The 20392-nt window shown below is 36.7% G+C and overlaps 3 protein-coding genes across 3 annotated transcripts; 1 reads left to right on the forward strand and 2 right to left on the reverse strand.

Moving 5' to 3' along the window:
• The first annotated feature begins 8759 nt into the window (after positions 1–8759).
• Positions 8760–11151, forward strand: LOC133290029 (F-box protein At1g80960-like). The gene is made up of 4 exons (XM_061488077.1): positions 8760–9746; positions 10024–10173; positions 10255–10599; positions 11044–11151. The coding sequence occupies exons 1-4, from the start codon at positions 8760–8762 to the stop codon at positions 11149–11151; spliced, it is 1590 nt and encodes a 529-aa protein (XP_061344061.1).
• Positions 11152–12644: 1493 nt separating this feature from the next.
• On the reverse strand, positions 12645–14140 carry LOC133290031 (uncharacterized). The gene is made up of 3 exons (XM_061488078.1): positions 13763–14140; positions 13458–13604; positions 12645–13325 (listed from the first exon to the last, which is right to left on the reverse strand). The coding sequence occupies exons 1-3, from the start codon at positions 14138–14140 to the stop codon at positions 12645–12647; spliced, it is 1206 nt and encodes a 401-aa protein (XP_061344062.1).
• A 48-nt stretch (positions 14141–14188) lies between these two features.
• Positions 14189–17297, reverse strand: LOC133290032 (uncharacterized). Its single transcript, XM_061488079.1, has 4 exons — positions 16606–17297; positions 15626–16509; positions 15536–15572; positions 14189–15434 (listed from the first exon to the last, which is right to left on the reverse strand). The coding sequence occupies exons 1-4, from the start codon at positions 17295–17297 to the stop codon at positions 14189–14191; spliced, it is 2859 nt and encodes a 952-aa protein (XP_061344063.1).
• Positions 17298–20392: the final 3095 nt, after the last annotated feature.

The following is a 20392-nucleotide window of genomic DNA, read 5'->3' on the forward strand; positions in this document are numbered from 1 at the left end:
TTAGTTGCTGGGGACAACAACGTTTAAATCTAGGAATGGGGTGTGAATGAATGACATGATTATGGTGGAATCACACAGTTGATGATGACACACAGTTGATGAGCTACAAACAGGGAAACATCTCAATCCTTTCTTTTAAAATTCTTGTGAATATAGTTTTAGGTAGTTTAGGAAGTGTTTTATATGTACAAAGGTTGGATTTAGAGTTGAGATGATGTGAATTTTATGAGGATAGGATGATCAAAGTTTTACATGATGGATTAAACATTTTTTGATGCAATTTGAAATCCCTGCATATGTGCTAAATGATATGTTTGCATGACTCATGTTATGTGAGGAGTAGAGAGATCAGGTTGATGTATATAGAGGAATTCAAGCATGCACTCTGAACTGTGAGACATTGAGCCTATACAGAAAATTTTTTGTTCAGAGAGCACTTCACTGTATGAGTAACTCTAGAACTTGCCCTGTTTCTAACTTGAAATAGTTCATGGTTTGTAAAGTAGAGCTCATTGAGGCATTTTTCTTTTGAACCAAATTTTCTTATTGCATGGAAGCCTTAAGCCAGAATTTTTGTGATAAAACTAAGAGCCCTGCACTTATTCCAGATCCTAAATTTTCAGATTATGTGTTCAGATAAGGGGTAAGGAGGAAGGCTCTGTAGGAAAGGTGTTTCTGCAATGAACAAAAATATTAAGTGTTAAGTGTTGGAAATTTGGAGAAAAAGAAGAATGAAAAAAAAAAAAGGGAAATGAGGAAGTAAAGGCACAAAGTGCTTGGTTTGGAAAAGAAAAAGAAAAAGGAAATGAGGAAAAAGGGAAATCAAAACAACACAAAGTGTTGAAAGTTGGAAGAAAATGAGGAAGGAAGTTCGAGAAAAAGAAAAGTTGTAGAAAAGGTGGTGAAAAGAGCAAATGAAAAGGAAGAAGAGAATGAGAAGGATTAAGGAGTACATAGATAAATTCAATAGTGATCCTCCTCTTATCTGAATCTGATCCATTTATCTAACCTTCTGCAACATCAAATCCTACCTTTAGCCAACTACATGCCAAGCCATTTTTCCTTCTTCTATACAGAATCCTATTCTTAGTCAAGTCATACCACCAAAGCCTCTTTTGTTCTGCTTATGAATCACTGTAACTATGGAAAGTGAGAAGATGGGCAAGCTTATAGTAGTTTGAGTGCAGTGGAGATTGAGTGATGAGTACACCCTTAGACACTAGAGTGCAAGAGAGTTTATTCTCACAATTTTTGAGAAGTTCCAAGTGAGGGGGTGTTTTGTGTTGAAGGTCTCTGCATTTCATCTTACTGATCTGTTGAAAGTCATTGTAATGAGGTTAAGCAAGTCATAGTAAAAGATAGATTGCTGGGTTGTTAGATTGTATTTTGGAAAGTTGATCTGTCATATTTCAATCCAACCTCATAAATTTCATGTGTAAAGAATCTCAAGTCTTTCTCTGTCTTTAAAGCTATTACTGAGGACAGCAATATTCAAATATAGGAATTATGATGAACCCTTAGTTCATCATGGTTTTTAGCAGGAATTAGGATCAAATTGTGTGATTAAATGATGAAAAACAAGGTTAATGTCCTAAGATGTCCTCAATTACAAGTTCAAGAGCTTTATTGGAAATTTGTATGATTCTTGTAGGAAAAGCAAGCTTGAAAGACAACTGGAGAAGGAAGAAGATTCTGGAGCTCAAGAGGAGAAAAATTGCCTAAGTGTTGAGCGCTAAAACGTCCACACTGAGCGTTTTAGCGCCCTGTTACAAGAAGAGGCCAAAACTTGCTGGTGTTGAGCGCTAAAACGTCCACACTGAGCGTTTTAGCGCCCTGTTACAGAAAGAGGCCAAAACTTGCTGGTGATGAGCGCTAAAACGTCCACACAGAGCGTTTTAGCGCGCTGCTATACTAAGAAGATGGAAAATTGCTGGTCTTGGGCGCTAAAACGGCCTGCAATATGCGTTTTAGCGCCCTAAAGTGGAAAAAGATTCTGGTCTTCACCGCTAAAACGTCCAAATCAAACGTTTTAGCGTTGGAGTCAGTTAAAGTTAGTTGAGCATTCACCAAGTTTGGACGCTAAAACGGTCATTCCTTAACGTTTTAGCGTTAAAATCAGTTAAAAGCAGTTGAACATACGTAAAGCATGGACGCTAAAACGGCCACTTATGGACGTTTTAGCGCCCACATCAGTTTTCTATTTTTAATTGTAACACTATATAAGGCAAAGCCTTGACACTTAGAGAAAAATCTGGGGGGATCTGAACTCTCTCTCTCTCTTAAACTTAGTCTGACTTCTCTCTAAATTCTCTTAGTTTTTGTATTAGGATTTCCTTGTAATAGTTTGGAGATTGAAGACTTTCAACATGGAAATGAAGTTTGTTTCTTCTTCTCTTATTTATTCCTTAGTCATGTCTGAGTAGAGTCTTTGTAGTCTGAATGCAATGGAACTCCATGATAATATTATGTTGATTTGATTAATATGATGAAGTATTTTTCATGTGCTGATTTGAGATTTTCTGAGTTAATTATTCCTATCAAAGAAGTAGTATAGAACAGGGATGTTTATATGACTTCTGTATTTGATAATCTCAACATCAGAATTCTAGTACTCAAGGGATTGATGCTAGAGTTCTGATGTAATCTTAAAACCTTAGTATTTCACGCATGTATTAAGAAAGAAATCACCAAGGGATTGGGGTTTCTGTAATGTTTCTATCAGGATAGTAAGGGATTACATCTTGATGATAAGTAAAAGGTTGATTAACATCACATGGAAAGGAATTCATCATATGATCAATTTTTATATGGGTTATCATGGAGGAAAGTTTTTTTCTGACTACTTGTTGTTTTTATTAATTCCTAATCCATATTTACTTTGTGTCAATTTACTCAAAATCAATTTTCTGGTGACAAATTATTCATGATTTTTACAAACTCTTATTTGATTCAAATTAGTTTTCTATGGTATATTGGTGTTTGAACACAATTCCTCGTGGGAACGATCTTTACTCATCATTTTATTACTTGTACGACTAGTGCACTTGCTAAACGTCCAACAGGCATCATGCCCAAATGAGGACTTTCCCACGCATTAAAACTGGTTTCTGGTCATTTTGACAGGTGGTAATCGATTACCAAGGACATGGTAATCGATTACTACACATGGTAACCGATTACCAAAAACAAGGTAATCTATTACTGAACATAGTAACCGATTACCAACGAAAATTTATCGATTTCCACGCGAGCAGAACAGATTTCTACAGAATTTTTCTGCATAATCTGAAGTAAAAATGGCTCCCATTGATCCAAGGTGCGGTTTTGACCCAAAACAGATGTTCATTATCACTTATTAACCCTAGATTAAGAACCCTAAGCTTGAATGATTAAAGTTATCTCTTTTCATGACACAAACAAGTTATTTTCATGAAATTTCAAAGGGAATGTTCAAGGTATACCTATGGGGCTCAAACTCAGCAGAAAAGGGTGCTCTTGGAGCTCTCAAATTTGTCCCAAAAATCAGTTAATCGCCTCAAAATGGCACCTACAAGGCCTCAAAATGGTGACCAAAGCTTGATCATTTCTCCACCACAATGGCACCTTGAAGCTTCAAATGCCAAGTAAATGGTCCCCTCTCCAACAACTCAGAATATAGCCCTCACACACTCAAGAAAAGAGCTACCAAACTCAGAAATGCCAAGACTTCCACCCATCCAAGGCTAGAGAACACTCAAACAAGGAACTCTTGTGAAGAAACCAAGAGAAAAGGTGGTCTCTTGATGTTTCAATGGAGGAAGAAAGATGGAGAAAGGTGGCTGCCTCAAGGAGCTCAGAAATGTCACGCAAGGTTTATGATTTTCTGACTTAGGATCATGTGCCCTTTGTATTTATAGGTGTGCTTAAGTTAATCGCGCAGTATTAGCGTTAATAGCTATGCTTATCATTTTAATCCCAAGCTTCATATTCTGAACCTAGCCATTTTTCTAATATTTTTCATATTTTTATTTTAATTTTTCGCAACACTTTTTCGGTACGCATTTTCACGCTATCAGTATTAGTTCTGGCATCAGTTCTTTTTATTTTGACTCCAGACTTGTTATACTAGTCCTATATATTATTCTAGTAATATATACACACTTTTCATAATTTTCTGGGATACTTCAGCGGTACGCATTTATACCGTGAAGCAGAACCGATATCTGTTCACGGTATCTGCACTTTTCGTCAGAAAAGCGACTTTCAACATTATTAATCACTTACCATAATTATTTAAGCCTTCCCATAATTATTAGGGTCAATTATAGAATTATCTCATTAATTTCATAATTTAATTAATTAAATTCCTAAATTAACGTTGCGGGTTCTTACATATGGCCCAGACAAATATTCGGATATTCTGAGAATTTCGAGACAGTGACTGTTCTGTTCATACAGAACTGTATTTGGGGTTTGTGGATCCTAGATTGATTAAGTTGAACCTCTGTAATAAGTAACTAAGTCAGAATCGAAATGATTAAGGGTTTATGGCTTTGTGAGAAGCCTAAAGACATGAAACGTAAAGGATGACATTGTCGTTATGTCTTGAATTTTTAGAATATAAATATTGATATAATTGTTGGACTAAAACAGATTGTGATTGTGATTGTGCTGTTTGTGGACCTTGAGCTAGTGTGGACCTTGGCTTGGATTGTTAGCTTGTGAGGTAAGCTTTCGTGTCCTCGGTTTAGCCATTGTTGGTTCCACCATACCCCATGGGGAATGGTTTATATGCATGATGTATTTTCATGTATTGATATTTGAAATGTTGTTGAGCTGTTATGTGCAAGTGCCTTATGATATGCATGTGTTGTTCTACCTAGACGGTAAATCTGAGTATGTAGGAGACATACAATAGGATGATTTTGTGGGTGAGTGCAAGTGGTGTCTTGCATTGATTGTATGTAATAAACGTATGTAAATCCTGCATTTCTCTGGCCAGTAGAATATTTTGACACACATGACATGATTATCTGCTGCATTGCACTGATTTTGGAACTTATATTGTTTTACTATTTTAGAACTTATATTGCACATGTAAGTGAGCTTGGAGTGGAGAAATCATTGAGGACCCCTTGTCTTATTGAGATTTATGTTTAGAGATCTCACCTCACGTTTGGGGCATATTTTCAAGTTCAGGTAACACAAGGGTTGATACTTTGGGCGGCAGAAGGCCGGAGCTAAGTTGAGATTTATGCTTTTATGATGATGTGCTGGATTCTGACATGATTTACATTTATTACCATGTTATTTGATTTGAGACTATGTTGGGCTTTGTTGCCTTATTTGGTGAGCATGGGGGTTGTCCATGCCACATTGACTTTACTTTGTTGATTTAGTTTCGAGTTGTATAATGTATCAGGATTATGGTCTGGACTACGTGTTGTAGTTCCGTGATGTAGATACTCACTTATTTATATATGAGGTTATTTAGTGTAGATAGCTGTTTATTTGCAATTTACATACATGCAATGTTTTGGAAAGAGAATTAAGTAATCAACTTGGTTAATGTTAATGACGTCATAATTGAAAAGAAAAAGTTAATTTCGCATTTTATTAAGCAACGCTTAATACGATGATATGATAACAAATCGGATATAGAGGGAGTGTTACACTAGACTTTACTAGGCTTTGGCTTAAATAGGTCAGGCCTGTGTAAAATACTTTAGGGCTGACCTAACCTGTTAATCTTGTGTATGCCCAAATTATAAGTCTAACCTGACCTATGTTTAAAAAATCAAAGCTTTGGCCTAGACCTGTTTAAGTCTATTAAACATTCAATAATAAAAAAATAATTAAAATAATATTACTTATAGGCCGACCTGTATACTTATAGGCCCAACATGTTAAAAAATCCTTTAGTCTGCTTTCTAAATAAACTTTTTCAATACCCTAAACTTATTCTATTCGGTTATATGTGTTAGGCTAAGTCTGACCTGATTTAGGCTAAGCAATAGGTTCCTGTGGTTGACCTAGCTCATTTACACCCCTAGATCCAACACACTTTTACGTGTGTATTAGATAAAATTATTTCCTACAACATAAGAAACATTATATATATATATATATATATATATATATATATATACATTCAATGTTTGTAATCCATTTTAAATATTATTATTATTCGATTTTGCTGAATTAAATTTCAAATAAAATATAATATTAGTGGAACATTGAAATTTTCAATCACATATTTTTTATTTTGCTAGAAATAAATTTTAATTTATTATAGTACTATGTTATATTTAAGGGGATGTATTGGATTAGGATTTTAAAAGATTTTTTTGAGCTAAAAAATCTTAAAGATTTTAAAAGACTATTTAGAATTGGGAAGACTTTAAAGACTTTTTCAAAAGACTTTTTTTACAATCAAGATTTCATAAGATTGGATTTTAAAATATTTTAATAGAATTTATAAGATTTGAAAGGACAATACGGATTTATAAGATTTTAAAAAACCATATGAATTTTTAACAAACATTCAAAATTACAAGAGTCAATAAAAAAGGGAAAGGTTATACTTACAACCTATTTTTGTTTACAATATTTTACAATAATATCTTAACCGTTGATTTTCGTCAATCAACGGTTATCATTCATTGTAAATTAAATATTAATTAATGAGTTTGATTTGCGAAAATAATAACCGTTTGTTGACGGAAATCAACTGTTAAGATATGGTTGTAAAAGGTTGTAAACAAAAATAGGTTGTAAATACAATCTCCCTCATAAAAAACCAAAAAAATGCAATGACATTAATAAAAAAAGTAAAACCTAATATAATTTTCTCAATCAGTAAACAACAGCTTTTCACATATCTAATGGGTTGAAAATTATCTTCTTCATTTGGTATCAAAGCTATGCATATATGATTATAAGAACCAATTTTTTTAATTATAAAAATAATTCTAAAATTGCATATAGAACCTAAAGTTCATGATAAAATTTCGTTTGGAATTTTTTGCAATTGATCTTGAAAACCTTGGGGTTTTTATTTTACGCGATGCTAGTTTTCTAACCATATATCATATGTATATTTTCATTGAATATTCAAAGAAAATTTTGAATCTGAAAAATTTCTCAATTTTTTTTCAATCGATACATTGAAATCTTAAATTGCTTTGGGGCTTTTGAGAAACAAGCTTTTAGTCATCTATTGACACAAAAATTGTTTGAAATCACTTTCTATAGTGAAGGAATTTCGTTCATGAATGTATTGTTACGAAATATATAGTTCATATTATGTAAGTTTCAATCTTTCTTTAAATTGATATTGTTTCATTGATGTAAAACGAAAATTGGTTTGAGGGTTTTAGTTTCCCTGTTATCTTTTCACTGTTTTATGTTGTTTTTAATACGTTTTTGTGCCAAGGAAAACCGCGACCCATAGCTTGAAAATCATTTTTCTTCCAAAATTTCTCAAAAATATGTTATTTTTTAGATAGATTATATTAAAATCTCGTTGATTTGTTGTTTCTGGGTTGTTTTATGATGAAAATAGCTCAAAAATATATTTATTTTTTTAGTTTTGACGAAGTTCCTATGGCGGAACCCAATTTCGGGCGGTCAACCTCCTGCCAAAGGAAGAAGAAAACACTATAATATAAGAATCTCAAGGAATCCTAAGGGTTGTGAAGAGATTGTGAGAGGCATCCTATCTATATTTTTTACTAAAAAGTCTCACGAAATCCACACCAATGGAAAATCCATTAAAATCGTCGGATTTTTGAATATCACGAGATTGTGATTCCAAGGTTTAAAATCTTGATTGAATATCAACAGATTTGGACCGATTCTAATATAATCTTTTAAAATCCTAATCGAATACCACGTAACTTTTTTTCAATCCATTAAAATTTTAAACGAATAGCAACGGATTTTTTTGTCCAAAAATAATTCATTAAAGTTCTTTGAAATCTTAATCCAATACACCCTTTATTTTCGTATAAGATCATAAATGTGAAACAAAGATATGAAATTCAAATAACCGGGTTAATAGTCCAAGTACGGGTCAATCAAAACGTTAGCTTGAAGACAGGATGTCAATTGCTTGTAATGACGGGCTAATCTAAACGTTCAGCGTATCTTTGCTTCCTTTGTAGCTGCAATTGAGGAAATTTTTCCTGATGCTGGAGTTCTTGTTATTATTCCATGATTCCATCCATATCCACAATATCGGTAGCAACTGTCATTTGAAATTCAAATTATATTTAATTTATCTTTTATTTCTTTTTATTTTTTTGGTAAGCAATTTATCTTTTATTTTAATTAGTTTTAAGTTTGTCTGATCTTATCTCATTAGCAGAATTAGTTATTTCATTTCGAATTATGTTATTGGATATTTTACCTCATCTATAAATAAATAGTCCATTAATCACAAGAGGAATCAATGAATTAACAAATCAAAATCTTCTTTTCAAATTATCTCTTATTTCTTAATCTTTATCTTATTCTTCCCTTATCCCTCCTTTTTTTTTTCTTGACCTAACTTCTCTCACAAGCGCTTCAATCATTCTCCTTTTCCCCTAATATTTTTTCCTTCTAATTTTTATCGCTACGATATCGATCCCTCGCACCCATCTATTCAGTTATTTTTTTCACCAAAGCTTCATCTTTTCCCTTGTGCTACTCCCTCTCCCTCCTATTTTCATTTTTCTCCCTCGTTCCACCCACCATTTTTCTCTCATTGAGATTACAAGCCTAGAGCCTAAAAAAAAATGAGTACAAATGAAGGAGTAGATCTCATTAGCAATCTTCCTGATGAACTCCTAGCTGCTATCATATCCCTCCTTCCAGGCTCCGAAGGTGTGAGAACCAGCATACTTTCGCGACGCTGGAAATCAATATGGATGCACTCTTCCCACCTCAGCTTCGATCAGAGACAAATGTTACGGCCTTTTATCGATTTATATCTTCAAACTACGAGCCCATACAAGCGTCTTAAAACAGCTTTGCGTCGTAAGGTAATGCCTAGAGAGGAAGGAGATGCAGATGCAATTGGCCAAGCAGCCATGCTGATCAATTCAATCTTGGATACTCACTCTGGTCCCTTAACAAGTTGCAAGATTCGACACATGGATGAGAGCTGTGCAAGTGGGGAAGCTGTGGGGTGGATGAGGAAGCTATTGGAGCAGAAAGGGGTGAGAGAGCTTTCCATGGAACGCGAATCCCCTCTTAATGCATTTCGTATACAAAATGGACAACGTAGACTGGAAGAACATGGAATGACTCTCGATTTGCCTTTTGATATTTTTTCAGGTTTTGAGGTGCTTCAATTGAAGAATTATTACCTTAATACTTCACCCTCTGTTGATGTTCCTCAAACTTTAAAAACCCTAACATTTATTAAAGTGAGTTTGCCGCCAGTGGATTTGCAAGGGATTCTCTCCAACTGTTCATCCCTTGAAAATCTAACTCTTGACTCTTGTGGTTTCAGAAAAGAGGTTAAGATCAACTGTCCAAGTCTCAAATTTTTTAAAATTTGTAGAATGACTGTGAATGAGATTGTGATTTCTGCTGCTAACCTTGATGTCATAGAGTTCGATACCATTGTTTCTAACCCTCAAAGACTGGATTTAAAGGCTCCAAAACTTAAGGTTCTCCGTTGTTACAATGATTTCAAATTTGAAAGGCGTTATTATTCTGCATCTGGGAAAAAGCTTTTGACCTCAATGGAGCTTCTAGAAGCTTGCCGTGATATTCAAGTGAGTATTTATTCTCCACCAGTCTATACTTCACTAATTGGTTAGGACTGTGTCGTGGTTGTGTCTAGTTTTATCCTGTGTGCATTTGCTTGCAATTGAGATGTTGTGACTGTGTCACGTTATGTTATCTACAATTTAAACCTCATGATGTACTTGTTTGATTTAGAAGTTTGTGTAGACATATGCTTCATACCTCCGTTTTAAGTTGATTATTTATAGACATATTCTACAATTTAAGTTGTTTATTTTATTTATTGTTATTATTATTTTTTTGCAGAGTCCTCAGAGTTCAAGCATCGCCAATGTATTTGAGAATCTGGTTACTCTCTCCATTGAATTAGATTTGAACAATGTCAGAAATGTCATATCTCTCTCTTATTATCTTAGATCTTGCCCTCATTTGCAGAATCTCGAAATAAACAATAAGGTACACTTACGATTACTTTAGTGAAATGCTTGTAATTTTCCTTTTATATTTAGTGACACGTACAGTTTTATCCTGCTACAGGTTAGGAATGAGTCAATGGATCACTACAGTAGTGTGTTTAATGATAATGGAGATGATTGGCTGCTATTCCATAAGCATTTCTTTTGGCAGAGAAGGGTGCATTTTGAATGTATTAATCACCAATTGAAGACCATTTGCATAAGGGGTTATACAGGTAAAAAACTTGAAGTTGAATTTGTTAAGTGCATAATAACTACTGCTGAAAAGATGGAGAGGATCACAATTTGCTTTGTTGATGATTGCTCATGGGCACAAGCCACTGCTACTTTCTGTTTGTTGGCATTTCCGAGGGCCTCTAGAAAATTGTCAATCATTCTGAAACCTGGGATTGAGTACATTACAAAAGTAGGTGCGAGCTTTAAAAAGTGGATCTCAACTCGAAAACTATACTAATGGTCTGTATTTTCATTGTAATTTCATGGTTCTAAACATTGCAATTTTCAACTCTAATATTTGTTAAATTACAAAATAAAAGTATTGTTTATTTCTTGTTTGGTATCCTGAGATTTTCATATATTTTCATTGATTATATTTATGCGTATTACTTGTTGCAAATAGTCTACAACCATATACGAAAGATTATTTTGAATGGGTTTGGTACAGGTACATCAATGATGCACGACGATTTTGGATCTGAGACGTAAACATTACACAAAAAAACCGTTAAAATGGAGAATGAAATCCAAAAGACTCATTTGGTGAACTGATCATAGCCTCCTCAGAGGTTATACACCACATCAAAGTGAAGGGGTGTGTTTGCTTCCACATAAACTTCCTTCTCTTTATAAGGATGTTGCTAATTCTTATAGAATTGTGAATTGGAAGCGTAGTGATGATCATCCACAAGTGGAAGCAATGAAGAGCAAACGAAATATTAAGGAGTATTGTGACAATTAGTGGGGGTCATATTTTGAAACGGTACAATTCTAGGAGGAAATGTAGCATGTTATTAACACCTTCCTTATTTACAAATTTGTATTCAAAAGCATGGGGCTGTTTTATTTCTGGTTTACGCCAAAATTAATCCGTTATTTATCACTCCGAATTTTTCTTTCATATGCCTTATTTTTTTTTACAAAGAAGAAAATAAACAGACGCAAACTAACTATCCAACATGGGCATTACTCACACTACAATCACCCAATAGGAGATCTATACACTCCTCAGGAGCTTGACTAAACCAAACAGTATCCCAATCAACATTAGATGCATGTCCAGCCATCCAATCAGCCACCCTATTGGCCTCTCTATACACATGACCAATCTGAATAACCCAGTCTTTCTCCAGCATTTCCTTGATTCTGAGTGACAAATCATGGCAAGGATGGGAAAGCATACAGCCATGAAGACTAATGTCAAGAGCATCCATCGAGTCAGTTTCCACCAAAACCTGCTGGTACCCTTTCACCCAAGCCCATTCCAACCCAATTAGGACACCCCATAATTCTGACATCAGTACATTACCACCACTTAGTCTCCTGGAAAAACCAGACACCCAACTCCCATTGCCATTACGGATGACCCCACCACAACTGAATCTTGCTCCCTCCTCAGAACAGGCACCATCAGCATTGATCTTAATCCAGTTAGGAAGAGGCACTTTCCACTGAGCTTTCCCCCTGTTTCTACCCTCATCAAATAGCCCAGCTTTGCAATATAAGGACTCAGCCACAGAAATATTTGTCACAACCGAATGGGCAGCAAACACCACCTCTGATGGATTCTTCCACTCATCATTAAAAACCCAATTGTTCATTTCCTTCCATAGAAGCCAACACACTACCCCAAAAAGCCTCCTCCAATCTTTGTTTTGTTTTTTCCTACACAAGTTCCTATCAACCCAATCAGAAAATTCTCCTTCCCAAAAATAATTGGCCTCACTGCCAGTGAGGCATAGCTGCCAAACACTCCTAGCCCAACTGCAATCTCTGAAGATATGGCTACAATTTTCAGCAGCAAGGAAACACCTGGGACAAAGAGCATCCTCACAAAGATGTCTTTTAACTCTTTGCTCATTAGACAACAGATTTTCCCCAATAAGAAGCCAGAGAAACGATTTAACCCTATGAGGGCCCTCCCAATCCCAAGCAAGCATCCAATTTCTTTTCTCATACAAGATAGGCTGACCAATCAAGGAATTATAAGCAGACTTAATCGTAAATGTACCTGATGGAGAATAATTCCATAGCACCTTATCATCCCCAGCTTCCACAGAAGGAGGTCTAATTTTAGAAATAGCTATAACAGCCTCCTCATCCAGGTAGTCCTTGAACATCTCCCACTGCCAGCCCCCCTCTCTGTCAACACAATCAGACACCTTCCAGTTATTAGCATCCTCTGGAATGGGTTCAACCACTCTCTCAATCAGTCTCCCCATCACAGGTACCCACTTATCCAACCCAAAACATAGTTTGAGTTCCATTTCCAATAAGAATTTTCACCCCTTCTTGAACATGGCTCCAGCTTTTGCAAACACTTCTCCAAGTATTAGAATTACTTCTAGCTTCCTTCAGCATTGGAACTAAACCCGAATCCACCTTGTACTTACTTCTGAGGATTCTGGCCCAAAGAGAGCCAGAATTTGTCATCACTCCAAACCCAATCTTCATGGCATAAGCCTTATTAACCAGACTTTGGTCTCTCAAGCCAAGTCCTCCCTCCGTCTTTCTCCTGCAAATGTTATTCCAGCTAACCAGATGAACCTTCCTCTTAGTAGAGCTTGAACCCCAAATGAATCTCCTAGTCAGTTTCTCCACCTCCTTACAGGTACCAGAGGGGACATCAATAGTCTGCATAGCATAAGCTGGAAGAGTCTCCAGCACTGATTTAGCCAGTGTGACCCTCCCTGCCAGGGATAGGACATTCTGACTCCAAGATGACATCCTGCATTGCACCCTCTCAACCACATAATTCAAGGATTTCCTAGATACTCTTTTATGGTTGAGATTCACCCTAAGATACTTCCCCAAATCACTAGTGACACCCACTCCAAGACACTCACTAATCTCTTTAGCCCTATTGAAGCCCACATTACTAGAAAAACACACTCTAGACTTCTCCACACTGATTTTCTAGCCAGAGGCAGCAGAGAACACCTTGAGAACTTGATTAATAACAAAAGCTTGATCCAGGGAAGCCTCAGCAAACAGAATAATGTCATCAGCAAAAAATAAATGGGAGAGAGGAGGTGCATTTTTATTAACCAGAACAGGTTTCCAGGCTTTGGTATCCACAACTAATTGTATAAGATGAGCCAATCTCTCCACACACAACACAAAGAGGTATGGAGAAATGGGATCACCCTGCCTAATCCCTCTCTTAGGCTTAAACTCTTTTGTCAGACCCCCATTCTAAAGTAAATTTAATGAGCTAGATGAAACACAATTAAGAATCAAACCAGACAGCTGCTTCCGAAGACCCAAATCCTCCAAAGTATCTTCAATAAAATTCCAGTTGAGACGATCATATGCCTTCTCCAAGTCCACCTTGATCATCTTCCAACTTTTACCCCTTTCTTCCCTTTCATGGAATGCACCACTTCTTGTGCAACAATATTATTATCTGCACTTTGTCTCCCTTTAATGAAACTACACTGGTTAGGAGCCACCAACCTGGGCATAAAATCCCTCAATCTATCAGTAATGATCTTAGTCACTGCCTTATACACCACATTGCACAGACTTATAGGCCGAAAATCTTTCATGCATTCTGGACAGTCCTTCTTAGGAATAAGGCAAATCAAGGACTTGTTTATTTCCTTGACTTTCCCAGGATCCAGAAATATAACCACAATTAACCTACAAACAGAATCCCCCACCAACTTCCAGTGACTTTGGAAAAATACAGCTTGCAACCCATCAGGTCCAGGAGCCTTAAACTTTCCCATTCTAAAAATCACTCTTCGGATTTCCTCAAAAGTAGGAACTTTAGCCAACTAGTCCAACTCCTTATTATCAAGAATGGGAAACAAACCTTTCACTGGAAATTCCTCCACCTCAACATCACCAGGAGCAAAGAGCTTCTCAAAATAACAACTTGCTAGAGTGCAGAGTTCCTCCTTGTCACTGACCCAATTCCCATCCTCATCTTTAAGGGCAATCACCTTATTATGCCTTCTTCTAGATATAGCAGCTGAATGGAAAAACTTTGTATTCTTATCACCAAATTTCAGCCATTGGCACCTAGACCTTTGAAACCAGTCTAACTCCTCCCTAACCAAAATTTCCTGAAGCTCCTTCCACAAGCTTCTCTGAAGGATCTCCATGCTATGGTCATACCTACCCATCCTATAATTGTCAATCCCCCTAAGTCTAGCATATATGTTATTCTTCTTTCTCATATTCAGTCTGTACACACTATGGTGCCAATCTTTAGCCCTCCTTTCAAACTCATTTCTAGCAGGACCCCAGTCAAAGAATCTATTCCAGCTACTCCTTACAACATCCTCAAACCCATCAACAGTCATCCAAGAAGCAAGGAACTTAAAAGGTCTCTCCCTAGCATCAGCCTTATGGACCTCATCGTAGGCAAGCAATATAGGTCTGCGATCAGAATTCAGGAAAGGAAGATGAGTCACAAACCTATTCGGCCAGTTAAGAACCCAAGCTTCATTAGCACAAGCCCTATCCAACCTTTCCTGCAGAATTCCCCTCTTCCAAGTAAAATTAGGACCTTTGAAACCTATATCCTCCAGCTCACAATTCATCAAGCAAGAATTCATCTCATTCATACTGATTAGGGAAGCTTCTTTTCCCCCTACTTTCTCACACCCCTTTTGAACAGAGTTAAAATCCCCTAATACAATCCAAGGCCCAACCATCTCCTGAGAGATGAGCTCCAACCTCTCCCATAACACCTGCCTATCCAACCTTCTCGGGTTGCCATAAACAAAGGTCACAAACTCACTTCTGTCATCCTCCACATGCACAACTCTAGTGTGAATATACTGATTATGGTCATAAGCAATTTCGACTTTGACTTTCATGTCATCCCATAGGAGCCAAATCCCCCCAGCAAAACCCACAGCCTCATGTTTAAAGCTTTTATTGAAACCCAACTTTTTTATGATTTTATCCCCTCTACAACCACTTATCCTAGTCTCAACTAAAGCCAGAATGCTAATCTTAAATCGAAATTTCAAATCTTTAATAAGGGCAGGAAACTCTTTTTTCCCTACCCCCCTACAATTCCAAGAACAAATGAACATAAAAGCTAACAAAACTAAGAACAGAGGGCCAAACACCCAACACAGACAATTAGTAGCTAAAAACAGCCCTAACACCCCCTGAGGGAGTAGGCTGGTCCTCTATACTCATCTCCTGCTGAATAGGAGTAAAAGAATTAGACAAAACAGGGGCCTCAATCCCCTTACCTTTAATCTTAGCTTGAACCTCCTCACCCGAGCCTCCATATCCTCCTAGTGGCAAGGACTTCACTTTAGCCCTAGGTTTCTTCCCTTGCTCAGCTCCACTCTGACCAGCATTCGGAGGAAGATTCTCAACTTCACCCTTCCTATGATCACTAGAGGCTGCTTTACTGAGCTTGGAACCACTACTACCAATCTTGCTTCTGTTGTCCTTCAGAATCCCTCTCTTCTGCCCCAAGCTGTCCTGCCTCAAACTCTTGGTTGAGTTCTTTGGACTAGCAGCTCCAGCATTGCCCTCAATTCCAGCTACCATCTCCCCTTTAGGCTCAGATTGCTTTGAATCACCATTCTTGTTCGAACTCAAAACAGGAATTGAAGAGTCCTTCTCACCCGTTTCTTTCTGAGAACCAAGACTCCCTTCCCCTTCATCCCATCTGGAACCCCTAACATCCTCCCTAGCATCCTTCGAACTAACCACAGGAACCTCTTCCTTCACAAACACCCTCTTCTCCTGGACAAATCTAGGTTTCCCTCCCCTCTTAGGTTTCTGAACCACCATCCAACTCCCAAAAGCTTCCTCAACCTCCTGGCTTGTCTTACTACCAACACCAGGATTTCCCTCCAAGGGCTGCTGACCATTCACATCCACCTCCATAGGTCTCCCCTGATTTTGAGTAGATAAGTCATCACACTTATCCTTCCTGTGACCATAAACACCACACTTAAAACAAATAAGGTGAATCCCTTCATATCCAACCTGGTATACCTTATCATCAACCGTGAATTTCGAAAGCAGTGTCTTTCTAAGATCCACTTCCACACAAATTCTTGCAAACTTTGCTCTCTCAGTGATAACCACATCCCCCAAATCATTTTTCCTCAAGGAATTTCTATCAATTTTGAGCGTACGCCCAAGTAGATTCCCAATTTTCCACAAGTAATGGACTGAGTACAACTCAATTGGGAGCCCAGGGACCCTCACCTACACAGCAAGCTTCCTGAAGTCTTCATCATACGGGTCGAAGAAAGGGAACCACCTTTGAACCACAATATAGTGATCAGCAACCACCCAAGGACCCTCCTCCAGCACATGCACGTAATCCCCATCATCATGGAACCTTAGGAGAAGGAACCCATTATCCAGATCTATCAACTCGTACGTAGAAACCAGGTTCCAAAGCCTCTGCAAACGTGCCATCAAGAACCGCGTCCCTATTTTCTTCCCCATCAACTTAATGATAAGGGCCTTCCTCCACTGTTTACAACTTCCCTTGTGCTCGCTCTTAGAAAGACGGAGAACTGGACATAGGGGATCCTCCACAGCACCGTGACTAAGATCCTCATCACACCCATCCTCCTCCTCTTCCTTGCGTTGAATTTCCTTCCAATCGTCTGCCTCTCCCTCCGAAAAGCCTTCTCCCTCATTCAGCCTTAACAACTTATCTTTGTACGAGATAACCCTCGTACCATTACCCTCCTTCTTCGTACAGTCACCCTCCGCGCAAGAAGCCTTGGCTTCTTCGCTACCTTCAACATCCAGCTTTTCCAGCATAAAATCGTCCATGTTGTCATCAACTAATGTCACCCCTTTAGGTTTCTTCACACTCCGCAGAATCAAGTCTTCTTCCTCAGTCGTTCGATCTCTCCCACCTGTAGATCCATCATCAACCATCTCCATCTCCTCAGTCACAGCTCAGAAAACCCTAACAGAGAGGAAAAAATCGCACGCGTGTATCGTACGCGCTTTACATTTTCCAAACTAAGTTATCATACTATATTTTCATATGCCTTATTAGTTATTTTTTAATTGCACTTTTTGAATTACTCTCAATTAGGTAATTTTTTAAATTAAAATTAATCAATTACATTTTCTACTATATATTCAGATATAATGACAGACAATTTAAGAAATTGTAATTATATGTTAATTAACTGGGTGTGTAAATTGATAATTAAAAATTCTAAATACACTTCTTAAATTTTGAATGTAAATGTATTTAACGTATATGTGTGATAGATAAGATACAATAAGACCACGCCATTTAAATACGAATTAACAAATAAAAATATTAATGTTTGTCTTGACTAGAAAATAGCGAATAACTTTAAAGTTTAGTTCAAAAATAAAATAAAATCAGGTTGCGTATGAATAAAAAATTAAGCTTGTTAGAAGATAGTCTCATCCGATCGATGGAAATCAAGCATGCTCTGAATTTATTAGGCCACCTCTTTTTATATGCAGGTTTTTATAATAACTTTTTTTTAATAATGAAAAAACATTGTAAAAAAAAGGTATTGGATTGAGCTTTTCTATAATTTATTCCATAATTTAGGGATTTTCATAATTATGAATTATTTCTTTTTTTGTTATTTTTAAATTATATTTGAGTGTGCGATGATCGTGCGTTATCTTCTTTGATTGCATATGGTTATAGTGATTTATTTTTTTATTTTTTTATTTTTTTATTTTTTCTATTTAAGGCTTGTAGAACCTTATTATTATCAGGTCGTTTTTGGTTAAATAAAATTAAGAAAAGTGAAAAGTGTTTTCTCGCAATTTGTGTTTCGTTCTTTCTTTCTGTTTAGCCAATTGGTTATTGTTTCGGCATTATTTGGTAATTAGAGCTCTGGTTGTCACATAAATGGCTGAACAGAACAATGACGGTCGAACTCGAGCTCGAGCTCGTGGAAAATGGGGTCAAGGCGACAGTGCGGCGGTAGAGGGTGTGGTAATACCCTTAACAACGACGACTGATGACCACACATCTACAGTATAAATGCTTAAGTCTCTTTCTGATAAAAGTGCGAATACCGGCTCTGCTTCACGGTATAAATGCGTACTGGTGAAGTGTTCTAAAAAATTATAATAAAAATACAAATATTCTTAGAAAAATATCTAGGCCAATGATATCAGTTTTGGAGTAAAGAAAATGAGTGATGTCTAAATTAATAGCGGCTATGTGTAAAATGTGTATTGGTAAAGTGTCTCGAAAAATTAATGTAAAAATATGATAATTCCTTGAAAAATGTCTAGGTTAAGAATATAAAATTTTAGAGTTAAACGAAGGGCGGAATAAATTAAACTAATACTGTTAGTTTAAGTGAGTGCACTTATAAATAGCTAATGGCACTAAATCCTGGGTCAGAATTTATAACACCCATGTAGATACAGCCTCTCATCCTCTTATTTCTGCCACCCTTTGTTCTTCATGAAATACAAAGCCTTTCTTTAAGAAAAAGCACCAAGATTCATTCTTTCTTCATCATTGATCATTTCACCCATGTAAACACCTTGAGTTTGTGAAGTTAGTGAAGAAAGTGAGCATCTTGAAAGAGTGTGTTTGCTGCCTTGGTGAGTGAGGAGTGTATCCTTGTGTGTTTTGTAGAGTTGGAGCCATTTCCAGCTACTTTCAAGCTTCAAGGAACCAAACTTAAAGAGAAAGAACCAACCTGTCTTTGTCATTTTCATTCACCATTTGGGCAGTGGCTTGGAGCAACTGCAAAGCCCTCAAAGTTCTCTCATTTTATTTTTGAAATTCCTAAGGTAACCTATCATAATTTCCTTTGTAATTTAGCTTTTTTGAGTCTTTTAAAAAGGGAAACTTTGATGATTCAAGTAAAAGGTTGTTAATTTAAGTGTAATATGATAATTTCAACTTCTGTTTATGGGTAAATCAAAGGTGGGAACCTTGGGAGGCCATTGGAGCTCGAATTATGCAAAAAAATCTACATTTTCGCGTTTCTGCACAGGTGGTAATTGATTACCTTAGAGTGATAATCGATTACCATGAATGGTAACCGATTAACCCCTGTACGGTAATCGATTACCTAGTGCGAATGTGACAACAACACACTAGTTTGGTAAAATTGCGATATCTTGAGCTATAGAGCTCCAAATCGAGTGCCGTTTAGACCTATGTGAAGCTAACACATAGGGATACAACTCTGTAAAATTTAATAGCCATTGGATAAGTGTTTTGATCGCAGTATCAATTTGAATTGGCATTTTGGTTGTTGGAAATTCTGTTTGTAACAGTCACTTTTGCGTAAAACATAATTGGAGTTATACAACTCCGAATGAGACATAAAATATGTCATTGTAAAGCCGGAGATGTCTAGTTTAACATATTAAAATATTAGAATTTTCGGTAAAAATTTACAATTAAAGTTTAAAAAGAGTAAACGCGGTTTAAGGCTTAAGGCTTTGAGGAAAGCCTACAATAAGCGAAAATGAAAATGAAAACATATTCCTTTTGGCTTGAAATTATAGAGCATGAGTATTGATGATATTTATATTATAAACAGACCTTGATCCTGCTGTTTTGTGACTTGTGGAATGCTGTTTGGATTTTAAGCTTGAGTATACTACTTGACAGGTAAGTTCTGTGTTCTCAGGGTTAATCCCCATTTGTTCCACCATACTCCAAGAAGGGGATGGTAGTTTTATGTGGTATATGTGCTTACCTGTTATTTGACATGATGAAATGATGCACTCTTATATATGTATGTTATGTGGTGTATTACACACAAAATGGCTAATACATGAGTGTAATGTACTGGAGCTGCACAAGATTGTATTTCCTGAGTGTGGGTATAAGGCAAGAGCCTTATACTTCTTGTGTATGTAGTAGACGTGTGTAAGTCATATCGTTCTCTGGCCAGTAGACTTGTTAGCACACATGCATGATATATATCATTTGGACATGATTGTTGTATCTGAGATATGACTATTATGCTTGTGTTATATTTGTTGTGAGCATGGGGGTTGTCCAT

The sequence above is a fragment of the Gastrolobium bilobum genome, unplaced genomic scaffold (genome assembly GCF_033153095.1).
Source record: "Gastrolobium bilobum isolate Gb01-03AN ecotype WA unplaced genomic scaffold, APGP_CSIRO_Gbil_v1 utg63486, whole genome shotgun sequence".
Classification (NCBI taxonomy): Eukaryota; Viridiplantae; Streptophyta; class Magnoliopsida; order Fabales; family Fabaceae; genus Gastrolobium; species Gastrolobium bilobum.